This window comes from Salvelinus sp. IW2-2015, linkage group LG17 (genome assembly GCF_002910315.2).
Source record: "Salvelinus sp. IW2-2015 linkage group LG17, ASM291031v2, whole genome shotgun sequence".
Taxonomy (NCBI): domain Eukaryota; kingdom Metazoa; phylum Chordata; class Actinopteri; order Salmoniformes; family Salmonidae; genus Salvelinus; species Salvelinus sp. IW2-2015.
The window spans coordinates 7,175,605-7,201,658 of NC_036857.1; the positions used below are offsets into that span (position 1 = coordinate 7,175,605).

The 26,054-nt window shown below is 43.6% G+C and overlaps 1 protein-coding gene across 6 annotated transcripts in view; it reads left to right on the forward strand.

The window, feature by feature from the left end:
* The first annotated feature begins 372 nt into the window (after positions 1–372).
* The window catches only part of grip2a (glutamate receptor interacting protein 2a), a 55,601-nt gene continuing 29,919 nt past the window's right edge, over positions 373–26,054 (forward strand). The window contains exons 1-13 of one of the 6 annotated variants that reach the window (XM_024005844.2): positions 2,506–2,672; positions 3,007–3,059; positions 8,116–8,190; positions 9,521–9,656; positions 10,932–11,077; positions 11,664–11,750; positions 11,849–11,924; positions 12,662–12,807; positions 17,215–17,362; positions 17,540–17,709; positions 24,419–24,538; positions 24,821–24,976; positions 25,226–25,412. In XM_024005844.2, the coding sequence (XP_023861612.1) occupies positions 3,017–3,059; positions 8,116–8,190; positions 9,521–9,656; positions 10,932–11,077; positions 11,664–11,750; positions 11,849–11,924; positions 12,662–12,807; positions 17,215–17,362; positions 17,540–17,709; positions 24,419–24,538; positions 24,821–24,976; positions 25,226–25,412 (1,490 nt within the window). In that variant the 5' untranslated portion in view covers positions 2,506–2,672; positions 3,007–3,016. Of the gene's footprint in view, positions 567–2,505; positions 3,060–8,115; positions 8,191–9,520; positions 9,657–10,931; positions 11,078–11,663; positions 11,751–11,848; positions 11,925–12,661; positions 12,808–17,214; positions 17,363–17,539; positions 17,710–24,418; positions 24,539–24,820; positions 24,977–25,225; positions 25,413–26,054 lie in introns of those variants that run through there. The other 5 variants (XM_024005845.2, XM_024005841.2, XM_024005840.2 and 2 more) reach the window with 5 other exon arrangements.

Consider the following 26,054-nt stretch of genomic DNA (forward strand, 5'->3'; position numbering starts at 1 on the left):
ACATTGATCCAAAGCAGACCCAAAATAACAGACATTATATTTACGTTATCAAACCTGGAATGAATAGTGTTGGTTTGCATCTTCAGTTTTTTGTTTTCATGTAGTTTTAATGTCACGTGTGTGTGTGTTGCGAGAGAGACAGACACTGATGGATTTATAAATATGCATAGGTTTATGCAAATTCATTATCTTTTATTTTTCCTTGGATCTTTTTTTCCCCCTGTTCTCCATCTTGTATTTTTGGCTGATTCAGACACACCTGAGAATGTTGGAACTACTCCAGTTAGGGTGGGGATTGTGGAGGCATCAGGACAGAGCTAGAAGAAACAGTGTGAGGTAAACAGAGAGCAATAGAAAGGAGAAAGATCATTCTGTTTTTCCTTCCAGTGACTAGAGAATGAACATGGCAGGCAGAGTGATATGTGGTAAGGGACGCACGGCCAACCCAAAGCTCTTCACCCCGGCCTTCTCTCAGACAGATTCCATCAGGAAAGGAGGAGGAAAGAGGAGGATGTTCTCCTTTTCAATACGGTGTCGACTCGGGATCATCAGAGGGAGGACCAAAGGTAATGCGATTAGAACACATACATAGTTTCTTTGTACTTTTGAATCAAATCCGAACTACCCGTAGGTCATTGGGTTTTTATCTACTGCTATTGTATTGTGTGTACTGCTTCAGCCTGAGGATGTGTATTACTGTCCTGAGAGGGGTGCACCGGTACAGCAGATTTATCAACCTGGCACGCCGACTGCTGTACATTAGTCAGTAGTCAGCTCCCATGTGATATATTCGAAGGATTCTATTCGCCTAATGTATACCAGTATCTGCTTGTAATGAAAGAGATGAACCATTTTGAATGACAGTGGGCCAAGTGTGAGAGCTGACGTTCCTCCAAAATGATAGGGGCGAGATCCCGGTAGTTAAGGGTAATAGCAGAATGATCACTTATGAATCACTTGATTATTTCTAAGGGATTTGCATAAGAATTTCACTTCTCATGTTTATTCTGTTTTGTCAAAATCTATTAATAGGATAACCTATTTTAAACATGAGATTTAGTGACTTTCCTCAAATAGAGCCATATTTGACCTTTGTTTGACGTTTGGCCTACCTTGCAGGTGAACATTGTACTGTGATTATGTGATCATGTCTCCATGAATTATGACTGAGTCATGTTCACCGCCCCTGGCCCATGGTGTAAGTAATCCTGTGATCTGTGTGTTGACTCGAGTCTCTTTAATCTCTATTGCGTTCAGTTGGTAGATGTATTTGCAACTATAGCTGATAGCCATAAGATGGCAGTATGATCACCTACATGATATAAAATGTACTGCGCTAGCCTTGGTTGGGCAATATTTTATATTATATCTTTACTGTACTTTCAATTCTTATATGAGAGGTTAGTCTTTCACTCGGGTACTTGTCAAGTGAAAATGTTACATCTTATTTGTCTTAGTTCCAAATAAGCATCATATCATAATGGAAGTGTCAAGTACAAGGCATTAGCACTGTTTTATACACTTTTTAAACAAACAATTGTGTGTTGAATCTAAAATCGATTGCATATTGCTTTCTAGTATAATGTTTAAAAACATTATATTGACTCACTATTATATCAGTTTATTGGCATTGAATTTGTTCTCTCTCTGGTCTATATGTTGAATTCTTTCAACTTTACAGAACTACACTGAGTGGGTGTGCTTCTACTGCTATACATAATTAACCTAATTCTGTTGCCTTTTGTCAGTGTTGTTTTCTAAGATCTTGTTTAGTACTTTTATGTGGTCTGTGATGCCATTTCCCTACTCTCAGACTATGACAAAAGTTCCTTTGGGGGGGATTGTCAGACCTTAATACAGGGCAACATATGGGGGGGTGACTGCGTGAGGGTGACAAATGGACAGACAGGTGTGGCTCTCAGTCAGTCAGCGCCCGTGTTAACCCCTCTCTGTATGTGTCTGGGTGGAGGGCAGATGGCAGCAGAGATGCAGTGGGGCAAAGAGCCCTCTCACCCAGAGAAGGGAACATGAGTTGTTCAGCACTCCACAGATTCCACAGATTGAAAGAGAGAAAGCATATCGTTGATTTGATTTATATCCATTGCAGCCAAATGGCTGATGAAAAGGACAGAATTCTATGGTCAGCAGTTCAGAGAAAATCACAGTCTCTTTTGGCTTGGTCGCAGCATGCATATACGTTTATTGGTAGTGATGCTCTTGTATAAGCAGATAACAATCATTGTGATGAGCCTATGGCATGTGAGGTAGAATTGAATGCATGTGAGGGAAAAAGCACGCAGGCATTAGCTAGCCAGTGTGTGTGTGGGTGGGATAACTATGGTGGCACAATAAAATGGTCACTGACTAGTGTGGAAAATGTGTGGCTGATATTTTATGGGCTCAAAGCGACAATGGATATGGGGGTGGCGTTGATTGTGCGCTTGACTGTAGGGAGTGTGTGCGTGTGTGTGCAGGGGGTGTGACTGCTTCATCACACCCCTCTGGCAAAGAGAGGGAGAAAGACCCTCTCCGACACACTCACTGAGGCTGTGTGAGTGTGTCTGACGGTTTGTATGTGTGTGAGCGGGTATGTGAGTGTGTGAACGAGGGGAGGATTATTCCTCTGGAATAGGAAGACTGACCAGGAATACCTCTAAAGGAACCTCAGCATGGTGGGAGGAAAAGGAGGAGAGATGATGATTCCTTTGGTGCTTTGATCATTTAGTGTCCCTGCTTTCTGTCTGTCTGTGGGAATTACTTATTACAGCAACAAGCAAATTGTTTGTTACCAAGTTTAAACAGTTCATGGGCAAAAACATGGATCAGGATTTGTTATGTAATTTGCAATAAATAAAGATATGCTTAAAGTAGAACAGTGATATGAAGAGAAGAAGACTGGGATTCTGAGGACAGACAGACAGACAGTATTCCCAGGGGCACCTCGCTGGGTCCGCTGGCCACTACAACAGAACAGCTACATTCCTCTCAAATCGGATGTTTTGACAGGACTGCAGACATGCTGTGTGGTCTGAGGAGAGAGGCGAAGAATAGCAGCATCGGTAAGACTGCCTTAAACCCACTGACTGGAACCATATGAATGAATATCACAGACATGATATAGCTAGCTATATGTACTGTAGCTGTGTAGTTAGTGTGTAATGTATGTCATATGTGCTACAGTATACAACGGGTGGGTGTAATCCTGAATGCTGATTGGTTAACGGTATACTCTAGTGCTACACCTTAGTAGTGTAATTGTCATAGTAATGGATTTATGACTATCGTTAGCACCTGTAATAGTATTTACTTATGAATATGAAGTGTGTAGTGATGCATGCTGTTCAACTGAGGAGCATCAACTTCCTGCTGTTGTACCTGTAGTTATACCTGTGGATGTCAGCCTTCTGTCATTAGAAGTTATTTGATCATCTGGGAATGTGATTATTTTTTCCTACATTGCAGTTTATTCAGATTGGTGGATATTTATTCAACTTTTTAAATGACAGCTCTGTCAAGCACCAGTTTACTTACAGTATATCTATTTAGCTAATAAGGCACAGTAGACGCCAATGCCATTTGATTAAAGACAGACAGTACTGAATACCAGATTGCAGTCTGAAATGGGGGCTGATATAGCAATGCAAACTGGGTCTACTGGAGCCCAGTTTATTTAAAAAATGTACCTCTGAAAATAGCATTTTGATTTCATAGCCATTATCAGAGCGGCCCCCACATTTAACCTACATTCTGATTGGTTCTGAGGGAGATAGCATACAGTGCCCTGAATTACATTGAGTTAATTGACTCACCAGAAATACATGGGGCTGACTAGTTTTCTGATTTCTTTGCACACCACTTTCAGTAATGTTGTAAGTACAGTCCTGTTTGCAGATGTCAAATGTATGGTATTGCAGTTCTGCTCTTGATCCTAGAGCCACAGACAGTAGTTGAGTATTCCCTCTGCCAAGACAGCATACTTCTACCAGCAGAATCATGCCGTGCCATACCCAATTAATTGTTGTTGCTCAGGTCAGTTTTTGTGTATGTTTTGGCTGCTAAACTGTTTAAGTCAATTAAATCAGTCACATATTTCGCCTATGATTGGCCAGTCAAGATCACTAATGATGTTTCTAAACTGGTGCATGTGTGTGTGTGTGTGTGTGTGTGTGTGTGTGTGTGTGTGTGTGTGTGTGTGTGTGTGTGTGTGTGTGTGCGTGTGCTGTCTCTTATACACATCTAGATGTGTATAAGAGACAGGTGTGTGTGTGTGTGTGTGTGTGTGTGTGTGCGTGTGTGTGTGTGTGTGTGTGCGTGAGTGAGTGAGTGGCCGCCTTTTAGTTGGTGATGTAATATTATGGATTATGAGTCATGATACCAAAGTGGATGAAGGGTTAATTGAGTGCAGAAAACAACACAGAACAGCAATACCACCCACACACATGTCCAGGGTTGTGTTGTACATGTAACTGAAAAAAGCAACAACTGTAATCTGTTACATGACCAGCAAAAATATTGTAATCGGATTACAGATACTTTTGAAAAATTGATGATTAGGCTACTTCTAGGGTTACTTTTAAATGCAGAAAGGATGTTTGCGAAAAAATACTTTGATACCTTTCTATTTTCTCAATGACATTCAAATCAGCATTGAAAAAAGCCACAAGTTTAAGTTTGTTCTGTCTGCCTGAGCAAGTCTGACCACAAGCCAGAGACTACTGTGGCAGCATTTACACAGGCAGCACAGTTCTGATAAATCTTTCCCGAATTGGTCTTTTGACCAATCAGATCAGCTATGAAATAGATCTGATGTCAAACGATCTGATGTGATTTGTCAAAAGACCAATAGTGAAAAGAATTATCAAAATTGTGCTGCCTGTGTAAATGCAGCCTATGACGACACACCAAATGTGTTTGATGGATCGCAGGAATAGGTTTTTGTAGAATGCAGTGCAAGCTACAGTATGTCCTCCAATGGTCCGACTGCTGTACTATTATTATATTATGACCAACTTGAATAAGCGCTTGGAGGTATTACGACAGCAGTGGTGTAGCCTACGGGCTATAAGGATATCACTTAGGCCCATTCGCCTACTGATATCAACATAGCAATTAGGACCTTGTGAATCACACTGCTGCTCTCTCAATTATTTGCGCCTTACGGATTGTGGTTGTTATGGATGGCCGTTCACAAATGTATAGTTATATTTTACCCCAATAATGGTTGAATTGAAGAAATGTAGGCTAAGTTGTCCATCAATCATTGTTAATGGGACCGGTGGACAGACAGCCAGTGAAAAATGTGCTCTTTCAACAGCTGAATAGTGTGGATCCCAGCCTATGGAATAAAAGTTTGAGAGAGTTCCTAACACCTCCGTGGTATAGTGCTCCATACATACTGTCAAAAACGAGTAGGGCTTTTATTGCTCAATCTAGTTTGTGCTGATAGAACAAAAATGTCCAAAGGCATCAACAGCTGCAAATTATTGAGATATGGAAGTATCACCCATAGAGATCCTGTTAAAGATGTCTCTACCTTTTTGCCATATGTGCTTTTGTCTGTGCCTAACAGTGTTCATACCATGTTTGTGCTGCTACGATGTTGTGCTGCTGCCATGTTGTGTTGCTACCATGTTGTGTTGTTGTGTTGCTGCCATGTTGTGATGTTGTCTTAGGTCTATCTTTATGTAGTGTTGTGGTGTCTCTCTTGTCGTGATGTGTGTTTTGTCCTACATTATTATACACTACCGTTCAAAAGTTTGGGGTCACTTAGAAATATCATTTTCTTTAAAGAAAAGCACATTTCTTGTCCATTAAAATAACATCAAATTGATCAGAAATACAGTGTAGACATTGTTAATGTTGTACAATTTTTACATTTATTTAAACTTTATTTAACTAGGCATGTCAGTTAAGAACAAATTCTATATTTACAATGACGGCCTAGGAACAGTGGGTTAACTGCCTTGTTCAGGGGCAGAACAACAGATTTTTACCTTGTCAGCTTGGGGATTCGATCCACCAACCTTTCGGTTACTGGCCCAACGCTCTAACCACTAGGCAGCCTAGTGTAGCTGGAAATGGCTGATTTTTTAAAATGTAATATCAACATAGACGTACAGAGGCCCATTATCAGCAACCATCACTCCTGTGTTCCAATGGCACGTTGTGTTAGCTAATCCAAGTTTATCATTTTAAAAAGCTAATTGTTCATTAGAAAACCCTTTTGCAATTATGTTAGCACAGCTGAAAACTGTTGTTCTGATTATAGAAGCAATAAAACTAGCCTTCTTTAGACTAGTTGGGTATCTGGATCATCTCCAACTGTGGGTTCGATTACAGGCTCAAAATGGCCAGAAACAAAGAACCTTCTTCTGAAACTTGTCAGTCTATTCTTGTTCTGTGAAATTAAGACTATTGGATGCGAGAAATTGCCAAAAACTGAAGATCTCAAACAGCGCTGTGTACTACTCCTTTCACAGAATAGGGCAAACTGGCTCTAACCAGAATAGAAAGAGGAGTGGCAGGCCTCGGTGCACAACTGAGCAAGAGGACAAGATACAGTATATAAAACATAGGAAAATCACATTTTTGACTGCACTGGCAGATGCCTTACAAGACCTCAACTGGCAGCTTCATTAAATAGTACCCGCAAAACACCAGTCTCAACGTCAACAGGGAAGAGGCGACTCCAGGATGCCAGAAGGTCAGCACAACCTAGAAGGCCAGCATCCTGGAGTCACCTTGTCACCGTTGGCGTTGAGACTCGTGTTTTGCAGGTACTATTTAATGAAGCTGGCAGTTGAGGACTTGTGAGGCGTCTGTTTCTCAAACTAGACACTCTAATGTACTTTCCACACTATGAGGTTGGAAAAATACTACGGAATTATGACAATGCACTTTTAGTGTAACAGGTGTTTGAAAAGACTGCCTGAAATGTCAGCATTTTTGGCTGGGTGGGGTTTGGTCTGCCTGATATAAGTTAATAGACCAATAACAAGAGTTTGCCCTCCTCTCTGCCAGTAGCAGCTAGTTTTCAGATTACACATCCCTCCCATTAGTCTCCTCCAATTAGGCCCTTCTCTCTGACCACTCCCAGACAGTCCTGGCAAAATTCTTTCTTGAGCTATTTTTGTTTCTTTTTGACCATTTTAATTCCAGTCACAGTAAGGTACTTAATTGGTACCCAGAAATTATTTGATATTGAGATAAAACGGCTGCATTGGACCTTTAAGTGTGTAATGTGCTGTTTAAATCACTTGGTTGAAAAGGTAGTCCTCAGTGGACTGGATTAAGGAAGTGCAGCGTCAGATTTCTCATCATCATGAATGCTGACATACCCACGCTGCTGTATCCAGCTTCAAACAGCCAGGCAAAGCAGGGCCACTGCTAATCTGGGCCCGGTGCTGCTGTGGCAATAATGGCTCCCACTGTAAAAAGAAGATCCTGTAAGAACAGATAGAGCATTTCCTGGTTTCCTCTGTAGCAGCTGTTGTAGATGACTGAAAATGGTTGTATTCTCCACATGCCTGAACAGTCCATTAACCACAACATGTTCCCTCAAGAGTATGTCCCAGCTCTAACGTATGCTGTATGCACCATCTTGGTGCATAATGTTTCACTGCAGGTAGAAGATGCCTGTGGACAGAGATATAGGATCAGCTACTCCAAATCTAAAGGCAACATTATCTTCAAATCAGCGTCTATTGGAGCAAATTCCATTTACTCTTAATGTATCTAATAGGGTTCTCTGTGTGGCTTCTGTCTCACACTAAAACTAGCTGTCTTGATCTCTTGACCCTTCCCACTATGTTACTGTGGAAACAGAGCAGCGTGACCTTCCGGGTCACAGATTGACCCGCCAGTATTCTGTTTGAGTTACCTAAGTGCCTGTTGGAGGAGTTTCTTCCTGTTGTACCTCTCTCTAATGTCCACACTCCCTCTAATGGGGATCAAAGGGTTAAACGAGGCCCTGGCAGCTGTCAGCATATGGATGGGGGATGTGTTGGTGTCAGGTTCCCCCCTCCCTCTCCTCTCTCAGGAGACACATTCCTCACATACTGTAGTAGTTCTCCAAACATCCAGATTATTCACCAAATGTTCCTTTCATTGTTTCAGATGACGGGCCCTACTCTAAGGGCAACAAGGACTCTGGAGGGACCGACCATGCCTCCAGGAGACGCAGTATTGCAGGTACAGTGGGGTTACACCTTACTGTGACTTTCAGTGATTCCACTGTTTCTCCTCTGTGGTACCATGTCCAATATTTTCAGCCTTACTCTCTCCAAGATGTAAGGATATCTGAAGGAGTGAAGCTTTTCAATGGGATTGTTAGATCACACATGTTCCATCACGTCTGCGCTGCATTGGTTGATAAGTGTGGCACTGTTATGAATATCTCGTGCTGTAGTGCTTAGATAAGGAGGAAATATGCCTATGTAACATACCTGTCGTTGGAGACAAAAGGAGTCCTCTCCCCCCGTGAATTTAGCATGATTTAACAGCACAGCACAATGTGGCCAGAGCCAGAGACAGAATGGGACCAAGCACATAACCACAAAAAACTACAGCATCTGAAGGCACTACAACTAGATATCCATCAGAGTTAGTGTCAAGCCCAATTTATCCTAAATTCTGTTCAGGAAATGAATACATTTAATTTAGAAATCTGTAATAATTTCCTTTTTTCTGTCAAGATTTACTTTTTCAATTAATTCACTGAATTCCATCCCGTTATGGGGAATGTACTGAGTTTAWATGTAGCTGACCCCATCCCACTATCCATGACATCCATCAGTTTATATGTAGCTGACCCCATCCCACTATCCATGACATCCATCAGTTTATATGTAGCTGACCCCATCCCACTATCCATGACATCCATCAGTTTATATGTAGCTGACCCCATCCCACTATCCATGACATCCATCAGTTTATATGTAGCTGACCCCATCCCACTATCCATGACATCCATCAGTTTATATGTAGCTGACCCCATCCCACTATCCATGACATCCATCAGTTTATATGTAGCTGACCCCATCCCACTATCCATGACATCCATCAGTTTATATGTAGCCGACCCCATCCCCTATCCATGACATCCATCATCAGAGAGTAGAGGGAGGGGAGAGAGAGAGGAGAGAGAGAAAGTGAGTCAGACAGAGAGAGATAATGAGGGGTAGAGAAAGAGACAGAACGTCAGAGGCAGAGATAATCAAGCCGTGTTTGTAACAGTTCAGACAAACAGACTCTGTGTCCCAGATGGATGCTGACTCAGTGACTCTGTCCATCCACTGTTCCTCCTGTGTTTTTTCCCTGTGTGTCCCTGTGTGTTCCTGTGTTTCCCTGTATGTTCCTGTGTGCCCCTGTGTGTCCCTGTGTGTTCCTATGTGTCCCTGTTTGTTCTTGTGTGTCCCTATGTGTTCTGTGTGTTTCCCTGTGTGTTCCTGTGTGTCCCTGTGTGTTCCTATGTGTCCCTGTTTGTTCTTGTGTGTCCCTGTGTGTCCCTGTGTGTCCCTAGAAGACTACCGGGGTGTGACCACCGTGGACCTGATAAAGAGGGAGGGCAGCAGCCTGGGCCTCACCATCTCCGGGGGGTCCGATAAGGACGGCAAGCCCAGAGTGTCAAACCTACGGCCAGGTGGGCTAGCTGCCAGGTGAGATCTCCACTGAGATGACACATCCGTAACCTGGCAACTGCAGCGAGCTGTCTGTATGTGTTACCCACACCATCCACACTGTAATACACCGCCTCACACTAACCTGGGGATCATAAACGCTGCAGATCAGCTGTTTACTGGGTGATGTGGAGCCTGGAACTGATATTCCACCAGAGCATAGTTTAGGAGAGTGTCTCCTATGTTAATAAACAATCACACAAACTAAATTAAATTACATCTTACTACAGTGAATTAATTGGTATTAAGTTAATGTAGAGATAACTGTTTTAAGCGACTACCTGCTGTATTTAATTGCCTCCCAATTCACTTGGTATTCATAGTGATTTAAAGTTTCTATTTTGGAGTGTGGAGCGATGTTATTTCAGTAAAGATAGTTGAATTAACATTCAATTCATATAATTTGTCCTTATGTCAGCCATAAAAGAACAAAACGCAGTGGAAAGCTCTCTCACGCTTCAGAGTGACTAAGTGGCATGTGACCGCAGCCTCTCATCTTTATTTATTACACACACACACATATTAAATACTGGAAAATTAATTTATTTCTGCCACCACAAAAGTGTCTCAGTATAGAATGTGGTCGACCGACTAGATATGACAATCATATGATATTACTTAACAGCTTATCTCACTGCTATTATAACCATTACACCACTGGCCTGTTTGCTAGTCGACTCGGTTGGTCTCATATACACAATATATCTATGTTAAGATGAAAGCGTATGACTGTGTTTGGTAGGCTCATGCTGATGTGTGTGTCCTGAGTCACTGTAGCGATTGGCAGTAGCCCAGAGGTGTAGCAGAGCAGCACATCTATTTAATTAGCATCCAAATGAGCATCGTGTTGACTCACAATGTCACATGGGAGACATCATGTGAAACATGTCTCTCATCTCTATCTGTCTGTCTGTCTGTCTGGAGAATTCTAGGGTTGCATCTATTTGCATAGCTTGTGTTATAATTAGACAGACTTTCTGCTACAAAGATGCCGAACATTAGTCATGACAGGGCAGTGATGAAGATACACAACAACGTTCTGAAGCCATGAATCAAGAGATTAGATGTTGTTTTCAGAGTCTATCATTAGTGGGGCAAGGAGGTTTTCCTAAACATGTGACCCAACCAACCCAGAGTTATTCCCTGGCTAAGTGACATGGTCAGGAAAAACTCATCAAGCAACGTCTTCAATGTTCTCTGCTGGGGATGTGCTCTATTGTAGCTCTAACTGAGTGCCTCTATCTCTCCTTGTAGGAGTGACCAGCTGAATGTGGGAGACTACATCAAGTCTGTGAATGGCATCAACCTGTCCAAGCTCCGCCACGATGAGATCATCAGCCTGCTGAAGAACATAGGGGAACGTGTGGTGCTGGAAGTGGAGTACGAATTACCTCCCTTTGGTACGAGCACTTCTAGTGTGTATAGTCCTGCGTCTATTATAGTAGGTCTATAATATCCATATATTTTCAAATAACATATACAGTAGTGGAGATAAGGTCAACATAGCTTGCCTTTGTTCTTGGTTGAAAAAGCTTCCAATTCTCTCTGTTGTTGTCTTCTCATAATGGGACATTATTCCAGTACAGTAGTTGTCAATCTATTTCTGGACTGTGACCCAGCAAGTAAACAAACTAATCAGAATCCCAGTGGAGGCTGGTGTCATTTTCAATCGGAAGACACGCTCATTTGATGGCCCAAATGGAATGAATGGAATGTGTTTGATTTCTTTGATACCTTTCCATTCCAGCCATGAGCTGTCCTCCCTCCACTGGATGATCCAGTTTTGACCCATAAGGACCAAAACAGCAACCCAGCAGTGGGTCACAACTCACATTGGCAGTTAACACTAACCCTGAACCCAAGGACCCTGTACAGCAAACGAGAGGGGAAAAAAGCTAAGATAAAATAATTCAAACTAAGGTTAAAACACTGAATGTGAATCATGAATGTGACAGTTGTTCTCTCTCTCCCCATCTCTGTTTTCAGTCCAGAATGCTCCCTCGGGTGTCATATCTAAGACCATAGAGGTGTGCCTATACAAGGAGGGTAACAGCTTTGGATTCGTCATGAGAGGTAGGCATCATTCAGTCTGCTAGAATGTACAGTGTGTATAATGAAGGGTGGCAGAGGAGGAAAGATTGAACCTGATTGTGTGTGTTCTGCTTCTCTAGGAGGGTTCCATGAAGACTGGCACAGGTCTTGTCCTCTGGTAGTGACCTACGTACGGCCCGGGGGTCCTGCTGATAGGTAAAGACATGCATAGGTGTGTGTGTGTGTGCGCACGTGATTATTCCCTCATGAGTAATTTCACATGAGTAAGCGATTAAGAAGCTCTGGAATGCCTTGTTTTCAGTCAGTGTATATATCTGTGTGCAATCTGTACAGCTTGCTGGACCTGGTTTTCTCTTTGCCATTTGTTTCAATGGCAAATGCTATTGAAAAGATGTAGTGATGCGTGCCCCCCAGACCTATGGAAATGCAGTCATGCATTAATGTTATATCCACATTAACAGTATAAAGAGCAAGCTTCATCCTAAGGCTAGGGACTAGCTAGCTGAATGCTGTACTGCACTGTTTCTGTCCAGGATTTCTCAGAAGATTAAGGGCAACATACATTGTATATACATCATATAAATCAAACAGTGACATGTTGAGTGTACTGTACACCATGAGAGAATATATAGATATTATTTATGCTTATTCATTTATGTTCATTAATGTCCTGAGAGGTCAGAGGTAGAATCTATCTTTTACCAGAGAGAGGACATTGGGAGCTGTTTGGTGGCGAAAGATGACTGTACTGCAATGTCCAAAACAACCCTTTCTTCCCTTCTTAATGTTCCTCTATTCCTAGAGACAGCAAACAGAAAGATGGTGACCATGTGATGTGTCTGTGTGGACGGAGTGCCTGCATTCGATGCCCTCTCCTTCATGCACACTTACGGGTTAGTGTTCTCTCACCTCTCTCTTTGTCTCCCTATCAGAGAGGGCACACTGAAGGCTGGTGACCGCGTGCTGAGCGTGGATGGGATGCCCTTAAACCGAGAGAAGCACGCTGACGCCCTCACTATGCTGATGCAGTGTAGCCAGGAAGCCCTGTTCCTGATTGAGTATGACGTCTCCGTCATGGGTGAGCACACACATGCTGGTCGGAGGGGTATTATGTGAGAATACGGCAGGCAAGGCAACATCGCTCTGAGGGTAAATTATGCGCCCGTTCCACAAGAATGTATTAGAGCGAGTGTTCGTTGCTCACAAGCCGCCACTGGGGATTCACACGACTACAAAACATGTCAACACTTAGTAGGAATGGTACAGCAGGTACATACAATAAAACAATAAATACTCTACTGATTCTATTATAGAAGTCGGCTCTATACCATATGTAAGTAAGCCAAATCACCTGGAAGTTTAGGATAATTTTTTTTATCTTTCATTTTGCATGTTACATAGAACGGTTTTATTCTTCTAAATGAAGCAAAAAAACTAAAACAGAGATTTGGGCTTTCATATACCCTAATTAGAACTAGTGCTTCACAGTCAGTCAGTCAGACAGTCAGTCAGACAGATGTTCCTGCCCCCTCACAGAAGGATGCAGAATGTTGAGGACCGAGGGTTTGCGTCAGTTTGGCTTGGTCAAATGTCAAATAACCCTTCAGTCTGTTCTCCTCCGATAAAAAAAATGATATACAGAAATACTTCATTTACATAAGTATTCACACCCCTGAGTCAATACTTTATAGAAGCACATTTGGCGGCGATTACAGCTATGAGTCTGAGAATATAGAGCTGGCGGGATTTTCCATGCACCGGCAGAACAGAGACGCTACCTCTGGTAAGACAAGGGGTGGGGGTGTGTGTATTTTTGTCAACAACAGCTGGTGCGAGGTATTAAAAGATGTCTCGAAGTATTGCTCTCCTGTGGTAGAGTACCTTATGATAAGCTGTCAACCGCACTATCTACCAAGAGAGTTCTCATCTGTATTATTCGTAGCGTCTATTTACCACCAAAAAGCGAAGCTGGCACTAAGACCGCTCTCAACCAACTCTATAAGGCCATAAGCAAAGAAAATGCTCACCCAGAAGCGGCGCTCCAAAGTGGCCGGGGACTTTAATGCAGGCAAACTTAAATCAGTTTTACCAAATTTTTATCAGCATGTCACATGTGCAACCAGGGGGAAAAAATCCTAGACCACCTTTACTCCACACACAGAGATGCATACAATGGTCTCCCCCGCCCTCCATTTGGCAAATCTGACCATAATTCTATCCTCCTGATTCCTGCTTACAAGCAAAAACTAAAGCAGGAAGTACCAGTGACTCACTCAATATGGAAGTGGTCAGATGACGCGGATGCTACACTACACACTGGAATATGTTCCGGGATTCATCCAATGCCATTGAGGAATACACCACCTCAGTCTTCAGCTTTATCAATAAGTGCATCGATGACGTCGTCCCCACAGTGACTGTACGTACATATCCCAACCAGAAGCCATGGATTACAGGCAACATCTGCATCGAGCTAAAGGCTAGAGCTGCCTCTTTCAAGGAGCGGAAGACTAATCCGGACGCTTATAAGAAATCCCGCTATGCCCTCAGACGAACCATCAAACAAGCAAAGCGTCAATACAGGATTAAGATTGAATCCTACTACACCGGCTCTGACGCTCGTCGGATGTGGCAGGGCTTGACAACTACTACGGACTACAAAGGGAAACCCAGACGCGAGCTGCCCAGTGACGCGAGCCTACCAGATGAGCTAAATGCCTTTTATGTTCGCTTCGAGGCAAGCAACACTGAAGCATGCACGAGAGCACCAGCTGTTCTGGATGACTGTGTGATAATGCTCTTGGTAACCGATGTGAACAAAACCTTTAAACAGGTCAACATTCACAAAGCCGGTGGGCCAGACGGATTACCAGGACGTGTATTCAAATCAAATGATTACCGCCCCGTAGCACTCATGTCGGTAGCCATGAAGTGCTTTGAAAGGCTGGTCATGGCTCACATCAACAGCATCCTCCCGGACACCCTAGACCCACTCCAATTCGCATACCGCCCCAACAGATCCACAGATGATGTAATCTCACTCCACACTGCCCTTTCTCACCTGGACTAAAGGAACACCTATGTGAGAATGCTGTTCATTCACTACAGCTCAGCGTTCGACACCATAGTGCCCATGAAGCTCATTACTAAGCTAAGGACTCTGGGACTAAACACCTCCCTCTGCAACTGGAGCCTGGACTTCCTGATGGGCCACCCCCAGGTGGTAAGAGTAGGCAACAACACGTCTGCAACGCTGATCTTTAACACTGGGGCCCGTCAGGGGTGTGTACTTAGTCCACTCCTGTATTCCCTGTTCACCCACGACTGCGGGGCCAAACACAACTCCAACACCATCATTAAGTTTGCTGACGACACAAGTGTGGTGCCAGGACAACAACCTCTCCCTCAATGTGAGTAAGACAAAGGAGCAGATCGTGGACTACAGGAAAAGGTGGGCCAAACAGGCCCCCATTAACATCGATGGGGCTGTAGTGGAGCGGGTCGAGAGTTTCAAGTTCCTTGGTGTCCACATCACCAACGAACTATCATGGTCCAAACGTACCAAGACAGTCATGAAGAGGGCACGACAAAATCTTTTCCCCCTCAGGAGACTGAAAAGATTTGTCATGGGTCCCCAGATCCTCAAAAGGTTCTATAGCTGCACCATCGAGAGCATCCTGACCGGTTGCATCACCGCTTGGTATGGCAACAGCTCGGCATCTGACCGTAAGGCGCTACAGAGGGTAGTGCGATCGGCCCAGTACATCACTGGGGCCAAACTTCCTGCCATCCAGGACCTATATAATAGGCGGTGTCAGAGGAAAGCCCCGAAAATTGTCAGAGACTCCAGTCACCAAGTTATAGACTGTTTTCTCTGCTACCGCATGGCAAGCGGTACCGGAGCTAGGACCAAAAGGCTCCTCAACAGCTTTTATCCAATTCTTTCTAGTAGATTTTCCCAAGCTCTGTTAAGTAAGACCGGCGGTGAACAGCAATCTTCATGTCATTACACAGATTTTCAATGGGATTCAAATCTGGGCTTTGGCTGGGCCACTCAAGGACTTTCATATTCTTGTTCTGAAGGCATTCCAGCATTTCTTTGGCTATATGCTTGGGGTCATTGTCCTGTTGGAAGGTAAATCTTCGCCCAAGTCTAAGGTCATTTGCACTCTAAAGCAGGTTCTCATCAAGGATTTGCCTTTATTTGGCTCCATTCATTGTTCGCTTTATCCTTACCAGTTTCCCTGTCCCTGTCGTTGAAAAGCATTCCCATAGCATGATGCTGCCACCACCATGCTTCACGATAGGGATGGTGTTAGATGGGTGATGGGCTGTGCCTGGTTTTCTTCAGACTTAGCACTTTGCATTCAGGCCAAATAGTTGCATTTTTGTCTCATCAAACCACATAATATTTTGCCTTATGCTCTCAGAGTCTTCCACGGGCCTTTTTTCAAACTCTGTTCGTGCTGTCATGTACCTTTTTCTCAGGAGTGGCTTTCGTCTGCCCACTCTCCCGTAAAGCCCAGATTGGTGAAGTGCTGGAGAGACTGTTATCCATCCGGCAGMTTTTCCCATCTCAGCCAAGGAACTCTGTAGTTCGGTTAGAGTGGTCATTGGGTTCTTGGTCACCTCCCTGACCAAGGTCATTCTTGCCCTGTGGCTCAGTATAGTCAGACGGCCAGCTCTAGGCAGAGTCTAGGTTGTTCCATATTTTTTACATTTCCCAATGATGTTCTCTTGGAAATGTTCAATACTCTAGAAATTGTTTTATCCCCTTCCCCATATATACAGTACCAGTCACCTGGAATGCATTTCAATTAACAGGTGTGCCTTGTTAAAAGTTGTAAATCACTTGCTCCATGCCAGGGGGGGTTTACTGCCTAACTTTATCTGGTAAACAGAATACGCCCCTCAGGACAGCTGTAAGTCAGTGACAGGGTCTGGGACACTCCTCTGGCACGGTGACACTCCCCAGGCAGTACAAGGTTGGACTTGAGTCTCAGACAAGATATCAGACGAACTGACGTTTCACTGAGAGTTCCCAATCTAGTGTGCCTGATTTTCTCTGTTTCGCCCCTGGCTTCTAGTTCTGTCAATTCTCCGTTATCACTGGATAGCATGTCTCATACTGTATGTCATCAGCTGAGACAGCTTGACATCTGTGCTGCCGGAGTTAAATGTTAAGTGAGGTGGGTTGAGCTGAAGTAAATGGGAATATCCTTGTTTGGAATAAAGTGGGAAAACATCATTAACAAACCAAATGTCCCCTGAAATAAAATAATGGGGTCTTCAATTTAGAGAGAGGAGATAATGAATACAAAGTAAATGTGGAAATTATAATTATAACATTTCTTAAGTACTCAGACACTGATTTCATCACTGTACTGTAGTGACCTTATTATCCCAACATCAAGCAACCTCATCAATTCACTACAGTACTATGGATATTCCACGCTAATGCCGTGTATGTCTGTCTGTCTCTCAGAGTCTGTGCAGCAGGCCTCTGGCCCCCTGCTGGTGGAGATAGTGAAGTGTCCTGCAGCCAGCCTGGGTGTCAGCCTGGCTACTGCAGTGTACAGGAACAAGCAGGTCATCATCATTGACAAAATCAAACAGGCCAGTGTGGTGGAGAGGTGAGCCAAGCCTCCTGTCACATACAATGTCAAACTTTTTTACTTGCATACCAAAGAGATCATACTGTATTTTGCATGAAAATAGCTTTATCCTAAATGTAATATGCTTTTCTACTTTCAAATCCCTCTCTGTCTGTCCCTTTCCTACCCCTCTCTCTCTCTCTCTCTCTCTCTCAGGTGTGGGGCATTGCATATAGGTGATCTTCTCCTGTGTATAGATGGGACCAGTACTGAGCACTGTTCCCTGATGGAGGCCACACAGCTGTTGGCCCAAACCTCTGACGTTGTTAAATTGGAGATCCTGCCAGCCAATCAGAGCAGACTTCCCATGAGACCTCAAGACACAGGTCTTTATATTTGTATTTATTTAACCTTTATTTAAGTAGTCAAGTCAGTTAAGAACAAATTCTTATTTACAATGACGGCCTACCAAAAGGCAAAAGGCCTCCTGCAGGGACGGGGGCTGGGATAAAAAAAGATATATATAGGACAAAACACACATAATGACAAGAGAGACTACACAACACTACATAAAGAGAGACCTAAGACATCAACATAGCATGGCAGGAACACATTACAACAACACAACATGGCAGCAGCATAACATGGTAGCAGCACAAAACATGGTACAAACATTATTGGGCACAGACAACAGCACAAAGGGCAAGAAGGTAGAGACAACAATACATCACGCAAAGCAGACACAACTGTCAGTAAGAGCCTTTGAGTGAAGAGATAAAAATGTCCAGTTGGAGTGTTTTTTGCAGCTCGTTCCAGTCGCTAGCTGCAGAGAACTGAAAAGAGAAGGGACTCAGAGATGTGTGTGCTTTGGGGACCTCTAACAGAATGTGACTGTCAGAACGGGTGTTGTATGTGGAGGATGAGGGCTGCAGTAGATATCTCAGATAAAGTGTAATGAGGCCTAAGAGGGTTTTATAAATAAGCATCCACCAGTGGGTCTTGGATGGGTGTACAGAGATGACCAGTTTACAGAGGTATAGAGTGCAGTGATGTGTCCAAAAGGAGCATTGGTGGCAAATCTGATGGCCGAATGGCAAAGAACATCTAGCCTGCCGATCTATAAATTACGTCTCATTAATCTAGCATGGGTAGGATGGTCATCTGAATCAGGGTTAGTTTGGCACCTGCGGCTTTGATATGTGCTGAGAGAAGGACAGTGTACCGTCTAGCCATACTCCCAAGTACTTGTATGAGGTGACTACCTCAAGCTCCAAACCCTCAGAGGTAGTAATCACACCGGTGGGGGAGAGGGGCAGTATCCCAACACTCTCCAAGGCGTCCTCTCCTCCCCTCTTCACAGTCCTTTGTTTATGCAATGTTTAGGTAGTTTTCTAGCTAGTAAGATGGCACCAACAGATATGGCAGCTCTGCTTCTAGTTCCTAAGCAACTTTGCAGTATTTCAGTTTTTTGTGTGTTATTTCTTACATTATTAGCCCAGAAATGTTTTTGTGTTATTACATACAGCCAGAAATAACTTTTGGATATCAGAGCGGCGGTAACTCACCAGCATTATGGACAGGAATATGACTTTCCAGAATTGGATCCTTTGTTCGTACCACCCAGGGCAATTGAACTTATTCTAGAGGCTGCTCCGGCAGAGAAGAGGTATTCGAAGTGGACTTCTAGTCCGACTCAGGAGGCATGCATACCATCCACCGCTTCTGAGTATATTTCTTGCTAATGTTCAGTCTCTGGATAATAAAGTATTTTCTTTTTTATTCATTTTATTTCATCGTTATTTAACTAGGCAATCAGAACAAATACTTATTTACAATGACGGCCTACACCAGCCAAACCCGGACGATGCTGGGCCAATTGTGCGCCGCCCTATGGGACTCCCAATCACGGTCTATTGTGATACAACCTTGAATCAAACCAGGGTGTCTGTAGTGATGCCTCAAGTACTGAGATGCAGTGCCTTAGACCGCTGCGCCACTCGGGAGCCCAGGGCGAGGATCTCCTTCAGAGAGACATCAGGGATTGTAACATACTCTGTTTCACGGAAACATGGCTCTCTTGGGATATACTGTCCCCGTCCATTCAGCCATCTGGGTTCTCAGTACATCGCGCAGACAGGAATAAAGAACTCTCCAGGAAGAAGAAAGGCGGGGTTGTATGTTTCATGATTAACCCATATGGTGTGTTTGTGATAACATACAGAAACTCAAGTCCTCTTTTTCACCCAACTTAGAAAATCTCACAATCAAATGCCGACCGTATTACCTCCCAAGACAATTTTCTACGAATATAGTCACAGCCGTGTATATTCCCCCTCAAGCCAATACCATGACGGCCCTCAAAGAACTACACTGGACTTTATGCAGACTGGAAACCACATATCTTGAGGCCGCATTTATTGTAGCTAGGAATTTCAACACAGCAAATTTGAGGAAAACACTACCAAAGTTCTAACAACACATTGACTCGCGCTGGTAAAACATTGGACCACTGCCTACAAGGCCCTCCCCCACCATCTCTTCAGCAAATCTGACCACGACTCCATTTTGCTCCTCCCTTCCTATAGGCAGAAACTTAAACAGGAAGTACCCGTGCTAAGGTCTATTCAATGCTGGTCTGACCAATCGGAATCCATGCTTCAAAATTGTTTCGATCACGCGGACTGGGATATGTTCCGGATAGCCTCTGAGAATAACATCAACGAATACACGGATATGGTGACTGAGTTCATCAGGAAGTGGATAGGAGATGTTGTAGCCACTGTGACTATTAAAACCTACCCAAACCAGAAACCGTGGATAGATGGCAGCATTCGCGCAAAACTGAAAGCACAAACCACCGCATCTAACCATGGCAAGGTTACTGGGTATATGGCTGAATACAAACAGTGTAGTTATTCCCTCCGTAAGGCAATCAAACAGGCAAAACGTCAGTATATGTCACATCCGTCAAAGGGAGGAGACCAAGGCGCAGCGTGATTGGAATACATTCTTCTTTTATTCAAACGAAGAACACTTAAACAAACTAACAAAACAACAAAACGAACGTGAAGCTATAAACAATTAGTGTTGACATGCAACTACACATAGACAACTACCCACAAATACAGGTGGGAAAAGGCAACCTAAGTATGGTTCTCAATCAGAGACAACGATAGACAGCTGCCTCTGATTGAGAACCACACCCGGCCAAACACACAGAAATACAAATCATAGAAAAAGGAACATAGAATGCCCACCCAAATCACACCCTGACCAAACCAAAATAGAGGCATAAAAAGCTCTCTACGGTCAGGGCGTGACAGTATAGAGACAAAGTGGAGTTGCAATTCAACGGCTCAGACACGAGACGTATGTGGCAGGGCCTACAGACAATCACGGACTACCACGGACTACTTCTCCAACCTCAGGAGGCTGAAGAAATTTAGCTTGGCCCCTAAAACCCTCACAAACTTTTAAAGATGCACAATTGAGAGCATCCTGTTGGGCTGTATCACCGCAACCGCAGGGCTCTCCAGAGTGTGGTGCAGTCTGCCCAACGCATCACCGGGGGCAAACTACCTGCCCTCCAGGACACTTATAGCACCTAATGTCACAGGAAGGCCAAAAAGATCATTAAGCACATCAACCACCCTAGCCACGACCTGTTCACCCCGCTATCATCCAGAAGGCGAAGTCAGTACAGGTGCATCAAAGCTGGGACCGAGACACTGAAAAACAGCTTCTATCTTAAGGTCATCAGACTGTTAAATAGCCATCACTAGCTGGCTTCTACCGGATTACGCAACCCTGCACCTTAGAGGCTGCTGCCCTATATACATAGACTTGAAATCACTGGCGACTTTAATAATGGAACACTAGTCACTTTAATAATGTTTAAATAATGTTTACATACTGCTTTACTCATCTCATACATATATAATGTATTTTATTCTACTGTATGTTAGTCAGTGCCATGCTGACATTGCTCAATCTAATATTTATATCATTCTTAATTCCATTCATTGACTTTTATATTTGTGTGTATTGTTGTGAATCATGTTTAGATGCTACTGCACTGTTAGATGCTACTGCACTGTTAGATGCTACTGCACTGTTAGATGCTACTGCACTGTTGAAGCTAGGAACACAAGCATTTAGCTACATCCGCAATCACATCTGCTAAATATGTGTATGTGACAAATACAATTTGATTTGATTTGCATATGTAACCCAGTAGAAAAACATCAGATACACTTTGTTTTAAGCATATTCACACCCCTACATAGTTCCCTCTGCTGCTGTAAAGGGATTGCAGAGGGTGAGCTGCCTCCTCCCGTATGCTGTGAATCACTTAAGTGTGGAGAGGGCTGGAGGCTACGAGCTCTGCACCCTGGGGTAGACCGCAGGCCTTTTATGCATCCCGACAAGCTACAACGCACCACACACACACACACACACAACACACACACACACACACCACACACACACACACACACACACAACACACACACAACACCCACACACACACCACAACACACACACCACACACACACACACACACACACACACACACCACACACACCACACACACACACACACACACACACACACACACACACACAACACACACCACACACACAACACACACACAACACACACACACACACACACACCACACACACACACACACCACACACACACACACACACACACACACACACACACACACACACACACACACACACACACACACACACACACACACACACACACACACACCACACACACACACACAACACACACACACCACACACACACACAACACACACACACACACACACACACACAACCCACACACACACACACACACCACACACACACACACACACACACACCACACACACACACACACACACACACACCACACCACACACACACACACAACACACACACACACACACACACACCACACACACACCACCCACACACACACACACACCACACAACAACACACACACACACACACACACACACACACACACCACACACCACACACACACACACACACACACACACACACCACACACACACAACACACACACACACACACACACACACACACAACACACACACCACACACACACACACACACACACACACACACACACACCAACACACCACACATACATACATACATACATACATGTAAGAATTAACAGGTAGAAAGGAACACCTAACAGCTGATTGACAGAGCCTTTGGTCAGAGGTTGTTTCTTAGTATGTGAGGTTGGGAAAGATTGTGAAGCCTGAAGTGTGGTACAACTACGCTGTGTCTTAGTGTCAACTACAGTGGCTTAGTCTTATCTGCGGTGGGCGTCTCAGCATTAGAATATGGATCTTATGGCTAAGTCATTATATTATGGAGACACCCACTTCCCAATGGAGTTGGATTACATATTGTTATCTGTCATCGTGAACATGGATTATCATATTGCACTGTATCACACTAATGTATGTACTCAAGATAGTGAAAAGAAAGTGTTTCAGTTAGGTTTTTATTTGTGCCTAGAAAATTACTGTAATTTTTCATGTCCTTCTAAATTGGATTAGATGTAGATTCATTATTGAAATTAAATGCCACAACGATGAGATTATATTTTAATGATACGTTCCCTTTGGGTATTAGACATGATCATAAAATGCAATTTGTCTAATCCTCACTGGGATTTAATAAGACTGATATGGCAACGAAAAGATAAGCTGTTTCTACAGTATTCCTCAGTAAAGATAGGAATTAGAGCTCTACTCTGCAGGAGCCAAAAGGTTACAGGACCACAGAGTGGGATGGAAGTTTTGGTGGAGTGGATAGAAGTTGCCCCGAACTACTGAGAAAGGCTCACATCTTGTCACTTCTTATGGTTAGGCCTAGGGGATACGAAAGGGTTAATGACAACTTCTGCCTGAGCCGAACGTTGTGGACGTTTGAAAAATACTTGCTTTCATAAGACATACTACAATGTTTTGAATTTAACCAGATTACCTGGATCTGTGAGACATCCATGGCTTTCTTGCAAATCCGTCATCCATGTGAGGAGGGAGACTGTCACAGATTAAGACTGTACGAATAGAACACTAAGGATTACTGTCGTGTGTAATTCTCCCTGTTAAATATAGCTGTGTGGTTTGGTCACATTCAAGTGTGGAGTGTAGCTCCACATTTTTCCCTTGAATGTTTCATTAATGATTTGGTTTTATTTACTACATTGTTTGTGGGTGTGAGAATAGAATAGCCAATACTGTATCTTTCGGCTACAACCTGCATTGTACAGCATTAAAGAATATAAATAATTTGTAAAGGGAGTAAACATCTGGGGACACAGCCATCACACAGTAAATGCAGTCCAAGAGTGGAACATTTCAGACCAGTATTTATTCTGTATCATCTGGCATCTATATCTCCAATCCCATTAACTTTTCACACAACTGAATAAGCCTCAGGTTTGACACTGACAGCTCACATGCTCAATTGGTCAATTGGCCTGCCAATCAGGAGAGAGGTAGGACATATCTTATCCATGAGGCGTCATCTGCAATTAGCCTTTCGGGTTTCAGCTGTGTTCAATGAAGGCAGATTCACATGGCATGTCCTCTCTTCGCAAGGCAGTATTAGCTCAGTGAGAGTCAGTTCTGACTGACCTGCCAGTGTTTTTACAAACCTAGTTTCTTTTGCTTTCTTCAAAGTGAAATTGTAAAATGTTCTCAAATCTGCATTCAGCTTTGTTGAAGCTTGTTAGTAAACGTAAGATAACATTTCTCAGCCATTCTGTCCTTCTTTGCTCCATTCAGTTACATGTCTCACTGATTTTCCTGTGTTGACAAAAATGCATTATGCCACAGGATTCAATCTAGTGTACCATGAAGAAAACAAAATATCAATGACTCTGCCTGTTGTTATCCTGCAGGCTCTGGGGTGTAAATGGAGATTAAAACAGCATTTCATGGGCAGAATTTAGCAGCACATTGCTGTGCCTGAGCAGAGAGTAATTTTCCTTATAAACAACTTTTAAATGTTTTTTTGTTTCATTGTGGATGRAGTGAAAGTGGAGAAGAGCAACCTTCACCATTGGGACCCCACTGTTAACTACAGCCACACCCAACACTGCAAGACATGGAGCAGTCCCAGCCACCCACTCAACCAGCAGGACCACTGCACATGTGAGTTATAATGTGTGAATATGCTGCTGGGTATAGTACAGTATATAGCATTTTCATTGCTAAGTGTATGTATTTTAAAAGTTGCTGTTGATCATCTGTCTTTTTTCAGTTTATGATCCTCTGATCCCAATGATAATGTTGCGATATAATTAACTGTGTATTAGCATTGCATGTAGCCTAGGTGCAGTGTGGAGTTACAGGTCAAGTGACGAGTTGCATTATTCTACCTTGAAGGGTTTTCTCTTTGCATTGATTTGATGTTGTGAGCATGTGTCCTTTCAGCTCTGGTGTGTGGTGGCTTCTCCCCTTCCTCCACAGCCACCTCAGGGTACAGCAGCAGCCAGGGCAGCAACACCCTACCCTGCCCCATCCCATCCACCAGCCCCCGTAGCACCACAAATAAGAGACGCCAGAGGAGGAAGGAGCACAAGAGCTCACGTATGTGGATTGTGTACTGGTTTAAGAACAAATGTGTATTCATAACCGGGTTTTATAATAGTTTGAGAATTGACCTACCTCCCCTCATTAAAGGGGTGACTGCTCTGATGACGGATCGCTGACATGGACTGATGGAAAGGCTGATAGCTGACTCACTCTCCCTCTCTCTCTCTCTCTCTCTCCATCTATCCATTCATTCCTCCCCTTTCTCTCAATGTATCACACTATCCACCCTTCCCCCTCACCCAGTGTCCCTAGCATCCAGCTCAGTGGGCCCTGGGGGTCAGGTTGTTCATGTGGAGACCAGCGAGGTCATCCTGAGGGGGGATCCACTCACAGGGTTCGGGGTTCAGCTGCAGGGGGGTGTCTTTGCCACAGAGACCCTGACCGTTCCCGCAGTCATCCGCTTCATCGAGCTTGACAGCCCTGCCGAAAGGTTACACACACACACACAGCCTCCCAGACAGAGAAGTACTGTACAGTGTGGAGTGACCTTGACCTTAGGYCCATGTCTTAGTCACTCAACGGACGGTAGGGTGTCATCAGGAGTGATGAGGAGAGTCACTGCTTTCTCTGAGGAATACTAATCTGGGTCTCCTATCCGAAGATGTCACATTTAGCTTCGCTGTGTCCTAGCAGTTCCATTAGGCACCTTGCTTTGAGGTAATGGTAATAACTTCAGTGGTATTAGAATCTGTGAGAAGCAAGTGAATTAATTATATTTTACTACGTTTATTTATAAAAGTTTATCCTGGTCTTGATTTTAAAAAGCATTTATCTGTTAAGTTATTAAGGAAACAGATAGCCCTGATTAGGCCAATTTGTGCTCTCTGCCCTTGTCTTGTAAGAGTAAGGATAGTGTCTGTATGGACAACAGAAGGCCATGTCCTCTGGGTGGTGTAATACCATTTAAAATCTCCCTCCGTTGGGAGGGAGTGACTCAAGCAGAACATCCTATTGTGATGTTTGTCTCAGCACTAACGCAAGGTTAATGAATTGCAGTGTTTAGTGAATTAATCCTAGTTGACAGTGCTGCTATGTGTGTGTCCTAATGATGTGTTCATGGAAGTAAGTGCCG